A 17,905-nucleotide genomic window follows, 5' to 3' on the forward strand; every position below is an offset into this window, starting at 1 on the left:
GGCTCAATTTGTTTTATTTGTTTTTCTTTCTTTTCTTTTTTCCCCCTTCTTTTTTGGGACCCCTATTCTTAACAAGGCCATATCGCCATTTTTTGTGTAAACTGCTAACAAATATGATTTAAACTTTAATTTCCACATGAAACTACTTTTTCCTTATTTCATTGAGTCATTTAACGAATGTAGAAAAGTTAGAGGCAATTGAGTCATAAAAGGGCGAGATATAAGGCCCTGAACCTTAGGCTGGCCATAAATGGTGCACTTACCTTATTTTTTAAGGAACATTTAAACTTTAATTTCTAAGTAAGAAACAAATAACTTTGTTCTAAGAAATAAAAATCAAATATATATATATATATATATATATATATATATATATATATATATATATATATATATATATATATATATATATATATATATATATATATATATATATATATATATATATATATATATATATATATATATATATATAATTCTACGTATTTACAACTAAACACAGACACGTATTTCGTGCTTACAAGAATACCCCTTATCAATGCAAAATGACGTGAGTTTATGGATGAAAGAAAAGTGCTTTGTTGAACAACTTTACATCCGTTGGCTCACGTATTTTTTGCCTTGAAAATAAGAGCAATCCCGAAATCTGCTGCTTCTTTTCACTTTTTTTTTACTCCTGTAGATTATTCATTTAACGTAATATCGCTTTTAAAGTTAAAAATAGCCCAAAGTGCGGTATTTTCTGCAAGACAACAGTTTTCAAATTTTTTGAAGCACATCCTGTTACACTTAAAATATTCTTTTATGTTTTAAAACTACTTACAGCAGCTCACTTAGATTGCTAAAGTATTAAACTAACGCATTTTGAAGAGAATAACGGTTTCCATGCTTTACGAATTTAAGTGCTTCGCTTTAAATTCGCTAATATTACATCTAAAATAAATGCATACTATTTTAAAGTTATTGTATCTGATTTCTTGAAAAGCTTTTAACTTCATATTTTCAGAATTCATAGGCGGTAAACAACTACTTTCATGATATTCTAATGTACAGCGAATGAATGCTACTTCCAAGAGCGAACAGTAACCTATGTCAAGCGGAGATCTTTCACATTACGAGTAGAAAAGATCCAGACTTTATCTAAAAGTTAAATTTAAATGCAAATGGGCATCAACATACAAAGGCTCCATTATTATTTACGGATACAAGTCGATCGATATTACCTTGAGAGTTTTTTAAGAGCTTTAAAGTCACAATTGCATGTTAGACTAAGAAATAAATACAGTCTTAGACAAATAGGTTACATAATGTAATAATCGTGTTACAGAAACAGCGCGAAAACAGGATCAAATGTACGAATCTATCCGCAGATTCGTTTTTAAAATTGAAACACATATATATTTAAACTGACAACTACTTTTTTCCCTAGAAAAGATACTGGAAAGTGTATGTTTTTGAATTGCAAAACGTTTTTTCGACTATCACATTACTTGTTGTTTTTAGTTTTGTTTCCTAATTAGATTTTTTTGTCTTTAGGCTTTACAATACAGTAGTTTTGTACAGCAGATTAATTTAGGCAAGAGAGTGCCCCAAAAGAATCATCTGTTTTGCTTAGGAACCTACTACTTGGGAATGATTTTTGTCAAGTTAACATTTTTTAACGCACAGATCAGAACGAACTATAATCTTTTATAATGAGAAAATAAAGAAGAAAGAAAAATAAAAAAGAAAACTTTGTTTACTTAAAATGTTAAAACAATTTTTAGTTAATATTCCTTTTTATGATCTCAACACAGTATCTAACGTTTTAAATTTTAGCTAGAGAATTAATTTTATATACTAGGTATTTTAGCTAGAAAGTAAGTTATAACTTTGTGATGAACTTTAAAAAAGGAAAAAATTATTATACAGATACAAACTATCTTAAGTAAAGCTCTGCCTCTATTTAATAAAACTAAAAATTGTTCAAGCTTTAACCGTATTTCTTTTGTATGATATTATGTTCACTATTACGTGCTTTAAGTTGTCTTTGTATTTTCCCAGTTGGTAAGCTTTGTTTTGCAGTATATAAAATAAAAACAGCCATGTTTACCGAAACCCAATGGATGCAAAATTGACTCCACCGAAAGCAGTTGTTAATGTTCAAAATATCTTTGTCAATTAATTAAAATGTACAGGAAAAAAGCACTCGCTTTTAAATTAAACTATTGACTGTAAAAATGGCAGCTCACAAATACTTAACACATTAAATTATTTTACTCAGGAAATCAAAATCAATTATCAAATTAAAAATTAATTGCATCAAAGAATTTGCTTAAGAAATGGAAAGCCAAATACTTGTGGTAATTTTTAATGCTTTATTCAATTACGCTTTTCACAAAAATATTTTGAGGTCACAGAAAATGACACAGGTTCTGTGACTTAGAGGTTTCTGGATCCCAAAATACTTAAAAGTCACTTTTGAAAAGCAGATATTTAAGCATGCATCAGTCATTTCTATTGAAGGATAATAAAGCTTATGCTAGGTTCTACTTTTCGAAAAAATACAACCTTTTCAAAAACACCAGTAATCTTTTTTTTTTTTACCCGACTGAGCGTGCGTTACACAAAGGAAGGTAATTTTACCCGACAGCGCGTACGCTACGCAAAGAAACGTAATGTGTTTATGAGTCTATGTATGTATGTTTGTCCCTTTGTGGCGTTGCACAGGCTGAACCCCTTGGCAGATTTTGATAAATCTTACGTCAATTGATTTGTCTTAACCTTGGGAGTGTCACTAAACACATGGCCGTAATCAACAACCAGTCACCATATTGTCAATTCAGGACCGTGTCGCACGCTACCTGCGTGCTAAACAGCGTGCGAAAAATGCATGTAGCGTTTTCGCTGTCTGACATTTGTTTACCAAGTCTACTAATTAGATTTTCATCTCTAACATTTTGTATTTATTTTTTGTCGTGATTCAGGTGACTTTGTTCACGACGTGTACTCTCTTAGCGGGATTTTTTAGTTTTGGGAGAAAGATTTGACTGACAACTTTTCCGCTCTGTTAATACAACTGTGGTTGACTTAAGTTCGCCATTTTTGCTAAAAGTCAAGCATATGTAGCTTTAAGCCGAGTAAGGTCCCTAGAGGGACTAGTAATCAGTAGTTTAGACCACCACCAGTTACTTAATAATCCTCACGATATAAAATGTCTCAATAAAATGACAAGATAACGGAATTTGCCGTCTTATGATCATAATAACCAAGTCAATGAAAATTAACTAAAAAGGGTAAAATGAAAAATAATTATTAAATAAAAACAAAAAAACCTGACTGCGTAAAAACCAAAAAAACTTTTTCAAAAGATATATATATATATATATATAACCCCAGCAGTTTAGAATTTTATTAAGTATTACTGAATAACTACTCCACTGAAATATTTTTATAATCGAGACACACATAAGACGAATCATAAATTCAAAAGCAGAATAGAAGGATCAACAGTCGGGGCCCATTGAAATTTTACGGGGCTCCTTGACTGATCACAAAGGAACGGGTCCCGACTGTTGATCCTTCTGTTCTAATTTTGAATTTATAATTTGTCTCATGTGTGTATCGATTATAAAACAATTTCATTGGAATAGTCTTTCAATAATACTTAACAAAATTCTAAACTACTGGGCTTACATTTTTTCCTTTTTACGTTTTTTTTTGGTTTTTACGCAGTCGGGTTTTTTGGTTTCATTTAATAATTAATGTTATATAAATATTGTAAAATAGTAGTCTAGGTTTTATTAACGACTTTGAAGTATTTTTTATTTGGGAGAGGAGATATACAGTTAAGAAATGTATTAAATATATCCCGTGGAAATCCGTTATTTCCGTAGTTCTTAATATTTAAAGGAATTATATATGTGTGAAAAACATTTTTTCTACTTAAGTGTTGGAAATCCATGCCGCACATTTCCTAAAAAAATGGTTATTTAAATAATTGTACCGGGAAAATATTAATCTTTATTGACAGGTTTTAATGGACCGCTGCAGTTTCAAAATAACTTTTCTTTTAACATTAACACATTCTACTCGGTTTGTTATTCGTATAATTTAATCTTGTTTTAATGTTTCACGAATTTTTTAAGTGGATTTTTTTATGCTCGCACATTTATTCTGATTATATTTGTACGGGATATGAACAACTTGTCGAGCAACAAGAAAAATGTGGGAAGGGGTTTATAAAAGCTCATTATTTATCTCATTATTATCTTAAGTTCATTATTTTTTAGAGAAATTATTAGTTTTCTCAAGATTTTTTAGGCATTTTTCTACTTTTATAAATTACTAGCTGCGTGCCCGGCGTTGCACGGGCTACTTAAAAATGAAAGAGATGTCCAATTGATGTTTTTGTATTACTCTGACATCAGTTTCTAAAGCGCTAAGGAGTAAATAAATACGCGTAATGCAAGGTTTGCAAAACACCAGTAGAGCATATTTTTGGCAAAAATCTCTTTAACGTTAATCATAGTTATCAATGACACAAGTTATGAGTATTTTCAATTGCACAAAAGATGAAAATATATGCAATATCAACTATAATCTGCGCTCACGTTAAAATGAATTACATCTGATAGCCTATATCTGAAATATTTATGTACAATTACAATCAGCTTTTTACATAATATGACACACACTTTTTGGTTGATTACGTGAAACTAAAGCACCAAGACTAAATAAATACCAATAAGCATTAATTTAATACCAAGTCATCAGATTCCAATTTAGCTTTAGTTAAAATCCTTAAAAACAATCTTTTTTGTTCAACTCTGTTTCACTTAAAGAAATCCAAACAATCTTAATTTAACATGTTCTTTTAACGATATAAACTGTATTCCAAAAATAGAAACGGGAAGGAAAAGGAGAGTTATTACAATTCGAAAACTCACTCATGTGACGGAAAAAGGTTCAACAAAATGAACATAATTAGTCACACTTCCTAAATGTACCAAAATATGAGGCCGGTGAACGATAAACTTACACTACAATCAATAAACATAACTAAAGAAACAACTTTCCTATGCTGAAAAGAGTTAAGAACGTTGAATGTAAAAAATAAAAAAAAGACAGACGATAAAATAAAGGCTATGTCCGAATAGTGCAACTCATTTTAAACTAATTTAAAATGAAATTCTAGATGGAAACGTTGTTTTAAGATTTGGACAGCAGCCAAAAAATCTCTTTTAAAAGAATTATTAGAATTTTACTTGCTTACCCATATGCAAAATGGCAACAGGAAAGAAATAAAAATTCCTGAATAACGTTTTGTTAATTAACGTTTTAATTAATATCTCCGCTAATTAAAGTCGCACAATTACGAGATTGGTCCTATTGTTTTCTTTGGAAAATTTCGAATTGATCGGTATCTCGTTTGTCTCTCGATTCGCAGCGGTTCTCGAGAAGATCGATCTTCAGACAGACAGACAGACAGACAGACGGACGCGAACAGATTTTAATATTATAGTGGATAGTTAGAATAGAGAGTTGCGCTCTCAGAATTAAAGAAGTTTAATGTTTTTCATGGTATCTGAAATCTAAAGCTGCTTAAACGATAACTTAATGGACTATTTGAAAGGAATAAAATTGGTATCTAAAAGTGTTTCGGTTTCTCAGATTAAGAAGAATATTTTAACTTTCAGACATACTCTTTTTTTTAACCAATGCCGTAAACATAGTTTTGTTCTACAGAAAGAAGAGACGGAATATATCTAGTAGTTTTTCATGCAATGGTAGCAAAAACTCCGAATATCTTCAATACTGCCTCTGAGGTATTGGATTTGGCATCTGCTTTTTGCCACCGAGTTCCAAATTACAAAAAATAATCTCCAAATTTTTAAGTCATTTCCAGTTGCATTCTGTTTCATTATTTCCGCTTTATTTTAAAATTTTACTGTCGGTTGAAATATAATACAATTTCCAACAAAGTAAAAAAAGAAAAAAAAAGCTGCATTCACAAACTTCCCACCTTTCCTCAAATTGTAGAAAATTGATCTGAAAGAGTTTGAGTATCATCACATTTGACACATATGATGTCTTCTTAGTTCCTTATTACGCTAAAATGTACATAAGAACTCCCAGCACCACATGTTTTATTTCTGACTTAGTTCTGTTTATTTCTCACTCAAAATATCTTCAAAGTGTGAGACAAATGTGCTTTTAGCCCCTTGAAAGACAAATGGAAAATATTATTAATTAAGATTTAGTTCATCCCAAAATATTCGCTAAAAAATGTCAAAAAAAAAACAATAAAAAATGATAATAATAATAAAATAATTAGATAAGTATTGAAAAATCAAAATTTAAAGTTAGGATTTTGAGGTGAGGAAAATGTTAGTTTGTTGTTCAGTCGTTTGCCTGTCAGAATGCGGACTCCCTAAATGTTTTAAGGGAATACACCGATTCGAAAAGGCTTTTTTATTTCTTTTTACATAGCAAAAGAAGTATTGTAATCGCGAAAATTTTGTAACTTAAACATACATAATTTGTCGACAAAATTTGTAACTAAAATTATTTATTTATTTTTAAAATTTTGGCTCAGGAGGAAAAATGGAAGGCGTTTAATTTTTACCGCAAAAAATAGCTAGAAGTGGTTACTGTTATTTATTTATTTGTTTAGTTTGGATAAAACTTATTTATTTTTATGCGATTTTTATTTAAATTTATTCTTTTTTGTTTAAAATGGTTAAGACATTTTTCATGAAAAAAAAAATCTATCAGCTACATTTTTTTAAAAGGTGCTACTACTTTATTTGCTCATTTATTTATTTTTTACGCATCTGTTTTATCAGATGAGACGGGCATACCGCAAAAAATAGCTAGAAGTGTTTACTGTTATTTATTTATTTATTTGTTTAATTTTGATAAAACTTATTTATTTTTATGTGCTTTTTATTTTAATTTATTCCTTTTTGTTTAAAATGGTTAAGACATTTTTCATGAAAAAAAATCTAACAGCTACATTTTTTAAAAGGTGCTACTACTTTATTTGCTCCTTTATTTTTTACCCATCTGTTTCATCAGATGAGACAGGCATACCTTGTTTTTAGAACTCAGCTTTAAGCGTTAAAACGGTATATTTGACGCAATTTGCAATCTTAGCTAATTAAGAGGATATAGATCAGATGCTAGAAAGTACATGTGGGTGTACGGAAAAATAGGCTCGTTTAGCTCTGAACGAAGCTTCTTGTTTGATCTTGCATTGCAAAACGTTTGTACCGTTCGTGAAGAACTGACAATGACAGTACATTTAATTATTTTTAGTCTATAATCTAGAAAATATTAATAAACTAGCCAAAATTGAACTCCTTGATAGTACAAAACACTATAACATCTATCCTCCCTCTTTTTTTTAAAGATTTTCTTCTTCATATGATAAGTTTTTACGTCACCACTAGAAGACAAGGAAAGAAGAGGACAAGCTAACGCACACCGCGATCAATAATAAATCAATCGCTTCCATTTATACAACCTATTACAAACACTGATTACATAACACCAATTTCCATGCTTAACTAGTTTATATTGATTCATTACCTAAAAGAAAATTTTGGAATTAAAAACTGTATTATTTTAAACGATAGGTGTTTTTAGTAAGCATTTTTTTACATGTGAAAGAAAATATTAAGTGTTGAAATATTTTAATGGAATAAATTTGCTCTTCTCTAAATGAATGACGCTAATGAACCTTACATCGAATTAATTAGGAATCCTTTCAGAAACTGTGATATAATGCCCTCAAGTACAATGACTATGCCGCAAGAAAAAAAAAAAAGCTCGTTACTTTATTCGCGACGAGTTCATAATATAAAGATAAAATAAATACATAAAACCTCGACTTTCTTTTTAATTTTTGTTCGTTAAAAAATTTTCTTGTTTCACTCTTCATTCTAATCCACTCGAAATACTTTCAGAAGAACATTGGCACCATCAGCAAGAAAATTGTTTTCGTAAGTGTTACGCAAACAGCTTTTTGTTCTATCTGACTTAGTCTTTAATCTTTAAATGTTACAACTTTTGTTTGTTAAGAATTTATAAACATGCATTAAATATACACTGTTAAAAACATTATGAGATAAAAATATATATTTTTCGATGAAAAACCTTTTATTTGAAACTTTTTTCAAATAGTTCAAAATCAATTTATGCGCAAAAAATTTAATAGATTTTTGAGAACCGAAGTACGAAGTATTTTTTAGGCAAGCGTAAATTGTTACAATAAAGATACTTCAAAATAGTTTTTTTTTTTTTTTTTTGCTGAAATTGACCGGAATTTTGAAAAACATGAACTTTTATTCTTTTAATTTTTCGGGAACAATACGTTATTACACATAAATATCGATGAAAAAGTTTTTATGGCAATACATATGAAACAAACTGCAACATTTAGAAACAAAAACGGTAATAAAGTGACAATGAGAGTTCGAATAAAATCTTTACTAACAATAAAGCTAAAAGTCTGTGTCTCTGGATTTCTAGATGTCTGTTACGCGCATATAAACTAAGAGCTGGCTACACAAAAAAAGTACTCATAAGGTACATTAAAATTTTTAAAAAACTACATCATAGCCAAGATTTTATCGGTTGGTCTGCAAGGGCGGGTAAGGGACCGGTCGGGTGGGCGGGGGATCAAAGATCACAATTTTTAGCAAGAAAAATGCAGATTTCTGCATGAAATTGCAGTTTTTCTGAAGGAAAATGCTCAAATCTTTAAAATATCTGCAGAATTCTTCAAAATTTCTGCAGATGAACTTCTGCAGATTTTGAGGAAAACGCAGCACATTTGGCTATTCGCGTTTAAAATTAGGCATTTTCGCGCAAAACAAAATGTGGTACTGATTTAATTACACTAGTTACATTGATGTGTTTAGATACATGTATTTTAGTTACAGTTATGTCATGAGATTACTTATGGGGGCTTGTACGTAGTGCACGTATAAGGCAGTGTTTCGTTCTGTTTTTCAGAACAAATAATGATCTGTATGAGGGGGGGGGGGGTTAGATCGCAAACATTGCACTCTTAAACTTTAGGGGGGGGCGGGTGATTTTGAACTATAAAGGGCGTCTCTGATAAGGCTATGGATGTTGGGAAAAAATGGCTGGAATGATTTTGGAGATGGCAGATGGCTACTCTCTTTTGCGCGTAGTAATAATTGGACACTTTAGCCAGAGGTCCCCCCCCTTCCCCTTCAATTTTTAAAAAAGAAAGACCCTCTAAAAGAGTGACTAAAAACACGTTTAACCCTAGAGAAGTCGCATTTCCTTTCGTTACGCTAGTGCTCGTGCTTCGGTCTTTCCCCCGCAGTAGCGATCCGTGAAACGAAAGCAGAAGGGGAGGGGGGATTTCTAAGCAACTTATGGGAGTGGGCGCCATTGGGGGGGGGGGGGAGAATCCTCTGCCTAAAATGTCCATTATTACTAGTACTATTCTTGTACTTTTACTTAGTTCAATTCTTCGTTTTGTTCAAATAGTTCTTTCATATGCTCCAGGTTTTTTTTTTATGAATTTGACTTAGAGTTATTCACCTTTTTATTTTTTGTGAGATGTAGGGGTCCAATATTGCATTCTTGGCTTATACCAAGCAATATTCAGAAAACATCTTATATTATCAATACCCGAGAGGAGTTTCTTTGATGAAGTAATAGGATTTTTTAGGTTTTTTGAACTTTTTTTCTCCTTGCTGTTTTTTTGCTAGTGATACCTTAAGTACTCGGCTCAAAGGCACCGATTGACGCCTTTCTATCATTGAACGGTTTTATTTTGCTTTAGCAGGTATTTATAACAGTTCACATATATATATAGCATATATAGAGGCTTACCGTTCAATACAGACGCTGAGTAATGTCATGACTGAAGCATACAAAGCGAAAACTTCTGTGAAGCGGAGAGCCTTACATGCTGTCAATCCTAACCGCCATCCTCTATTCTCAATAAACTGTACGATGTCTGGTATGCAGACGATCATGATAATAAAGTCACTAATTGCCAGATTCATTATCAACAAGTTTGTAACTGAGCTTCGCATCCTTTGATCTCCAAGAATGGCGAAGATGACCAATAAATTTCCAGTGATCCCGACGGTTCCAATTATAAAGAACAGAAGAGATAGACCGATAATGCTAGAAACTGAAGCTGGGGGTGGGAGAATTTCGTCAATGGTTTTGTTCCAGTCCAACAACAGTATTTCGGACACGTTCATATCCATTGTGATCTGCAAAATTTGAAAACGTCAGAAGTGTAAAACCATGGCAATCATTACTAATTCAAATGTATTCAAAATCATTCCAACTAGAATTTCAAACTAAAATATACTGCATCTTTAAATATATTTTTTTTTTTTGTAGGAAGTACTATACTAGTGGCAAAAGTACAAAAAAGGACTTTCTTTGACTTCAAATAAATGTTGAATTTAATAAAGATTATGTGGATTTTAAAGTAGCAAATCTCTGGGACACCATTTGTTTTAAATTTTTACCTGAAGAATTTTGGTAAGTAAAAGCAATTTGTTACATAATTTTTGAGCAATCACGGATTGCTTACGGTTTAAACTTGAGAGATGTGTTACGTCTGCATTCTTCTGTTTTTTTCCATGCTTATAATGCAGGCATTTATTGCATCCGTATCGAATTATTTATAAACAACCTCATCGATCTTACACAATAATTTTTACGTGAAAACAGTATCCAGCAAACAACATCCTTCATCTAGCATATACCATCCAGTTTCCATCACATGACGTCCTCCATCCAACCATAGGCATTTATTTGAATTTTGACGTATGGACTTCAAATTACGGTTCCGATAAAAGCCATTAGTAGAGACAGGAAACCCAACGTGTAGGTTCCTATCGCAAATCGTAATTGCGAAAACCATAATTTGAATGCAAGATCTCAAAAAACAAACTAATTTTATACACTTTTAAGCTGATTCATAAGCTGATAATGGCAGCATTAAAACGACACTGCCAATATCAGCTTATTCTTTTCTGTATTTTTAGTATACATAACTGACTGAAACAACAAAAAAAGAAAATTTAATTTGAATTTCGACTTTTTGAATTCAAATTATGTTTTTCGCAATCACGAGTGTGTGTGTGTGTATGTAGACGTGTGTGTTTTTGTGTGTGTGGGGCGGTATGTGTGTTTGTGTGTAGGGGGTATGTGTATGTGTGTAGACATGTGTGTTTGTGTCTGTGTGCAGGTATGAATGTGTGGGTAGTTGTGTGTATGAGTGTTTGTGTGTGTGGGGGGATATGTATGTGTGTGTAGGCATATGTGTTTGTGTCTGTGTGCAGGCATGAGTGTGTGGGTAGTTGTGTGTATGAGTGTTTGTGTGTGTGGGGGGATATGTATGTGTGTGTAGGCATATGTGTTTGTGTCTGTGTGCAGGCATGAGTGTGTGTGTATGTGTGTGTAGGTGCATGTATATGTGTGTATGTGTGTGTGTACGTGCGTGTATGTATGCATGTAAGTGTAGGATATTGACGCAACATGGAGACTGTTTTCGCTAGAGGAGCAGCATCGTGAGGCAGCCGGTCGACGGTGATGCTGCAGAGGGTGCTGGTGGGAAAATAAAATCATAGGACATCAACACAGTCAAATGAAAGCAATAAGCAATCGTGATTGCTCAAAAAAAACCACATACCGTCTAAGACCTTCTACGACTAGTTCATACTCGAAAGGATGAGAACGACCTAGTTAGAAATTTTCCGGTGTCAAACGGTGGTTCAAAATGTGCCGCTTTCGTCATTTCGAGCATAAAAAAATCAGGCAGAGACTTACAGTCAGAGGCTAATGGTTGTCCTGTAGCAGTTAGTTGTGCATACTAAAAGTAAAGAAAAAATGAGCTGATATTGGCAGTTCGTTATTACGAAACAATTGCTTAAACTTCAGAAAAATTACGAAATGGGTTTTTTCGCTATCCAAAAACAGTCTGTGGATACGGGGATAAAAATATGAACTTGCTAGAGTGAGAAAGTGCTATGCTGTCCTTTAAAATAAAATGAAAAAGAAAAAAAAATAATTTGAATTTTGACCTCTTGAATTCAAATTATGTTTTTAGCAATCACGAGTGTGTGTGTATGTAGGCGTGTGTGCTTATGTGTGTGTGGGGGGTATGTGTGTTTGTGTAGGGGGTATGCGTATGTGTGTGTAGGCATGTGTGTTTATGTCTGTGTGCAGGTATGAGTGTTTGTGTGGGGGGATGTGTATGTGTGTGTAGGCAAATGTGTTTGTGTCTGTGTGCAGGCATGAGTGTGTGGGTAGTTGTGTGTAGGCAAATGTGTATGTGTAGGTGTCTGTGGGTATGCTTGTGTGTGTGTTTGTGTGTGTATGTAGGCGCATGTATGTGCGTCTATGTGTTTGTGTGTATGTGTGTGCAGGTGTGTTTGTATGTGTGTATGTGTTTGTGTATGTGTGTAGGCGTATGTATGTGTGTTTGTGTATGTGTGTAGCGTATTTATGTGAGTATTTGTGTGTGTGTGTGTACGTGCGTGTATGTATGCGTGTAAGTGTAGGATATGGACGCAACCTGCAGACGGTTTTCACTAGAGGAGCAGCATCGTGAGGCGGCCGGTCGACGGTGGTGCTGCCAGAGGGTGCTGGCGGGAAAATAAAATGACAGGACCTCAAAACAGTCAAGGGTCAAACAGTCATGTGTGTAGGCGTATGTATGTGTGTTTGTGTATGTGTGTAGTTGTATTTATGTGTGTATTTGTGTGTGTGTGTGTGTGTGTGTACGTGCCTGTATGTATGCGTGTAAGTGTAGGATATGGACCTAACCTGCAGACGGTTTTCGCTAGAGGAGCAGCATCGTGAGGCGGCCGGTCGACGGTGGTGCTGCCAGAGGGTGCTGGCGGGAAAATAAAATGACAGGACCTCAAAACAGTCAAATGAAAGCAATAAGCAATCGTGATTGCTCAAAAAATATTCCAGTTTGAGAGTGCTGACTATTTATACAAATTACCTACTAAATTTCATCAAAATCAAAAATAATGCGGCACGGTCTATTAGTTGACGTATAACGTAAAGACACATATTTTGAATATATTTTAATAATAGTAATTATATATATATATATATATATATATATATATATATATATATATATATATATATATATATATATATATATATATATATATATATATATATATATATATATATATATATATATATATATATATATATATATATATATATATATATATATATATATAAGCCGGTTTTGCGTTGTTCTTTTATAAGATTTTCTCAATGAAGTTTTAACGTACATGAAAAGCTAGCATTTAAATCAATAAAACAAAATGTATCTTAGGAGGATATGCTGATAAAAAATTTGAAACTCTTCTTTTTTTTTCTCCTTTTTCGCTGGCGTATTATTCTTTACTTCATGTCAAAAACTGTCAAACTTTGTTAAGTATCGGTGTGCGGGAGAAGAAACCTTCAAACCTATTAAAAACCATAATGGAAATACTTCGATACAGAAAAAAATATGTCTTCTCTTTGAGAATTTTTTTTCTCCTTTCGAAAAAAAAATTCAATAGAGCCACAATTTCAACAGAAAGTAAAATTTAGATGCTAATTACTCAAAAGAGAGTAACAATATTCTGGAAAGACATACACACACAATCATTCCGTGTATTTTTTAGTCATAACTTTGCGCCACTGCATATTTTTTAGTGTTTTTGATTTAGGAAAAAATAGAATTCCCGGTAAAGCATTCTTAATCACTGCCCTAGTGATTTTAAAATATACTCTAATATGAAAAATATGAAACGGCGCAAAATTATCTGGATTAGCTCAAAGGTACCCTAAATGACTGACCATCAACCTTACCGATGAGCAATCAATAGACTTCTTAACAAGATTTAAGAAAATAATATTTATTTTTTAAAACCTGATTGCAGATCTTAACGTACATTTTCCCAATCAGATTTACTTGTTTAGAGAAAATGTAGAGTTTATGCACGACAAAACAGTGGGTCCGAAAGTCCTCGGTCTATCGCTTGCAATAATTGTGGGGATTGTTTCAGAACTATACCTGAATTTGGAGGTGGTGTGTCCAATATCGACGCGAAAGTCGAACTCCTTCTCATTTGCAGCCTCAAAATATCGAGAGTTACACTCTTCTTAAATCCATATTTGCTACGCGAAAGAGGTTTGTGTTTCCCTCGTTTTATTACAAACTATACAAATTATTTTAAATGATTCGTCAATGTTGTTATCTATTCAGTTAAATTCAATTCAACGCAATACTTTACTATACTACTATATACGCAGCATTTGGCTTTTATGGATCTGATTTCAATAGCGGCAAGCATCATGCTCAACTACTATTTTCTCCCAAGATATGGGGGACAATTCTATGAAATTTTTTTTAATACCAGACAGAATGTCAAGTGCGAATCAAAGACAGTATTAAGTTTGATATTGTTAAATATTTTTACTAACATTTATAATTTGCGAGTATTTTTCTCGTTTCAATAAGGCTTAAAGTTGAAGTATTTTAATGTAAATTTGTCACGTGATCCAATGACGTTGTATGCGTCCTTTAAATAGGCTGATTGCCGTTTTAGTTTTTCTTGAATTGACTTGACTTGACTCAATCGATGCTGTAGTCTTGATGCTATCTTAGCACTTTTGTCAGTCGCTCTTGCCGTGACTGAATTATTCTGATAAATATGTTAATAACTATCTACAGGGTGTCCAGCAAAGGACTCCCTGGTTTCAAAATTAAATATCTCGAAAACAAAGGAAGATATTGGAATAAAATAAACGGTATGTTTACTGTGAAACCCATAAAACTCATCTACAGGAACTTGTAAATTAGTTTTAAAGTTCCAACAGGTGCCGCTGCACGCTGTTATTGTAATAAAAGTCTCCATAAATAGTGCTGCAAAGAGGTTGACGATAATTTGTCGCGTATATGTAAGCATATCTGAGAGACTAAACTACTGCTGAAGCAACTTACCTCTTCGCAGCACTATTTATGGAGACTTCTATTGCAATTACATTGTGCAGCGCTACCTGTTGGCAATTTTTTAAATTAATTTCCGAGTTCGAGTATATGATTTTTATGGGTTTCACAATAAACATACCGTTTATTTTATTTCAATATCGTTCTTTGTTTTCGAGATATCTATTTTTGAAATCAGGGAGTCCTTTGCTGGACACCCTGTATTTTGTACATAAATAAATAAACGTATTTATTTTTAAAATCATGAGTCATGTATATATTGCTAGCATTTTAACTTAACTTGAATACGATGGAAAATTATTGACTAATTAGACCAAACTTGGCATACTAGGAATTTTATCTTGACACACTATAAGTTGTATTAGTTATGGGAAATACGGGGTTTCAGTGTTCTGATTTAACAGCTCTTCTTTCTTTGTCATCCATTCAGACATCTCTCTGTGTTCTGCGTTTAAAAAAATAAATTTATGGACCACAATGTTGCAAAAGCGATTAAAACATACATTCATTTTAAAAGACATTTGAGCAGAACATTCCAACAAGTTAGTCTCAAAAATTTCTTAGCTTAAAAAATGGAGTTAAAGTTTAAAATGCATATAACTTCTTTTTAATATTTGTTCAAACAATAGTAAATTCATTGTTGCCAAACTTGTTCAATATTGATAACCAGGCTTTCAATAACATTGCATTCTATTAAATACATTGTAAATACATATTTCATTAAAAAAGCAAAAGCATTACTTATTTCTATTAGGAATTAATACTTTCAGTAGAATTGCCCTTCCGAAAACTACTTTACAACATTGCACTTGTAAATCAAGTTCTATATAAAATCTCACTGTTAAAGATACCTTTATTTGAGGGAATTTTCACCAATCTGACATACTGATTACAGGAAAATCTCGTTACAATGAATATCACTGCAACGAAACAACCGATCAGCGAAGTAAACTTTCAGTCTTTAATTAATTGTCGTTGAATTTCATTACAACGAATTTAAATTTTCTCAGTCTTTTGTCATGCCAAACATAAGCATGATTTGACACTTCCGACCAGTGATGTCCGAAAGAATCTACCATGTCAAACATGTTTCACAAACTACACAGAAAACTCAGTTATACCAAAAAGTTTCCTGTTTAAGATTTACAAGAATCAACAGCTGGACATTTGAAAATTTAAAAAAATCTAAGGTTAAAATTTTAATGCAACAAAATCTCTATAATGCAAGGAAATATATAAGTGTATAAATATGAGTAAATGCTTATCTTTTCTATTCTAACGAAACACATTCAATACATAACAGAACAAAGATCAATTTGATCAACAGCCGTTATAAACAATATTTTAAAACTATTTAATAAAACTAAGTCTACATTTTGTATGGGTTTAAAACTGAATGAATGATTGTAAATTTGCAATAAAAAATATTGCATACGATAAAATTAATAACATTGAAATTAGTTTCAACTCTAATTAAAACCAACGGTAATTAGTCTTGCTCGTTATTTCAGATCTTTCTCAATTTTTTTTGTAATAAATGTATTTATTTCAAAAATAATTGTGATGTTCTTGGAATTAAAAAAAAAAAAAGATTTCTGTCTAGACAACTCACACAAGTTGGCAGCATAGGTGAAATTTCTAGTTCTATTCTTTTTAAAGGGAGGGAAGGGAGAGGGGATCGTACCAATAAATATACATACACATTGCAAACTAGTTGCTTATTTGTTTGCAGAAGAAACATCAACATTTTGCTTTTCTATAACTTACTTCTAACAAATCAGGAAATTTATTCATGAAATTCGGACGCTGTGTTTACACTTAAGGTCAAACATACGACTGTAATGGGAGCTGAACCGTCAAGATCAGACATTTTAAAGTTCAAGTGCTCACGATTAAAATTTGAAAGACCTTTGTAGAATCTCAGCCAAAACCTAGCTCAAAAGGAGAAGTTTTATTTCATTAAGTAAATAAATCGTTCGAATATTTTCGTTTATCGTCGGCGGTTCTTCATATGACTATTTAGTTAGTAGTTCTTTACTCGTTTTGTAACTCGTTTAAATTGACTCACGTGACTACAGAAATGATAATAACTTTAATCTAACTAACTAAATCCATTATACATAAAGATATATATATATATATATATATATATATATATATATATATATATATATATATATATATATATATATATATATATATATATATATATATATATATATATAAATATTTCAAATTTTACAACTATGTGACTAAGGGACGCATCAAGAAAAAACAACAAAAGTAATGAAAAAAACTGTCTTGCATCTGGATTCATTTAAAGTGCTTTTTATTTAGATCAATTGCAAGCTCAAACGTATTATAGCGCAATTAAAAAAGTAAGAAAAATTTCTCTAACAATAGCAGTGGCAACTGCGCAAAATGATGTAAGTGCCAAAATTTAAAATTTGGAGATAACCTTTGCGACAGGTAGGAGAACCTCTCCTCGGTTTCGGGGCAAGAGGTAAAACTTGTATCCCTGGTAAGTGTTGCTATACAGCAGGGTTTGGAAAAAGGGATTTGGTAGGGGTATCACGCCTCGCCTAAGGAGAAACTTTCTATGAAAAACTGAATGTTAAAGAAACATAAAAGATAATGACTCTCTTAATGTAGCTCCAAATGCTGTGTAAAATCTACAATGACCAAAAACTACGAACTAATTATTTTATTGCAGAAATAAAACAACAAATTGCAACTTTGGGGTGCATTACCTTGACAGTCAGGCAATTTGCCCCAGTCCATCAAGTTAAAAGCCCCACTGTAGGTAACATTGCTAAAATTGTTATAATAAGAAAAAAAATTGTTTGAAATTAACTTAACTAATGCAAATCAATACAAATTATAATGTAAGCA

General features: G+C 32.1%; 1 protein-coding gene across 1 annotated transcript in view; it reads right to left on the reverse strand.

The window, feature by feature from the left end:
* Positions 1-10,092, reverse strand: part of LOC129235204 (neuropeptide receptor 15-like) — a 33,697-nt gene extending 23,605 nt beyond the window's left edge. The window contains exon 1 of the mRNA XM_054868910.1: positions 9,856-10,092. Within this exon, the coding sequence (XP_054724885.1) occupies positions 9,856-10,061 (206 nt within the window). The 5' untranslated portion in view covers positions 10,062-10,092. The remainder of the gene's footprint in view (positions 1-9,855) is intronic.
* Positions 10,093-17,905: the final 7,813 nt, after the last annotated feature.

This window comes from Uloborus diversus, chromosome 2, assembly GCF_026930045.1.
Source record: "Uloborus diversus isolate 005 chromosome 2, Udiv.v.3.1, whole genome shotgun sequence".
NCBI classification, from domain to species: Eukaryota; Metazoa; Arthropoda; class Arachnida; order Araneae; family Uloboridae; genus Uloborus; species Uloborus diversus.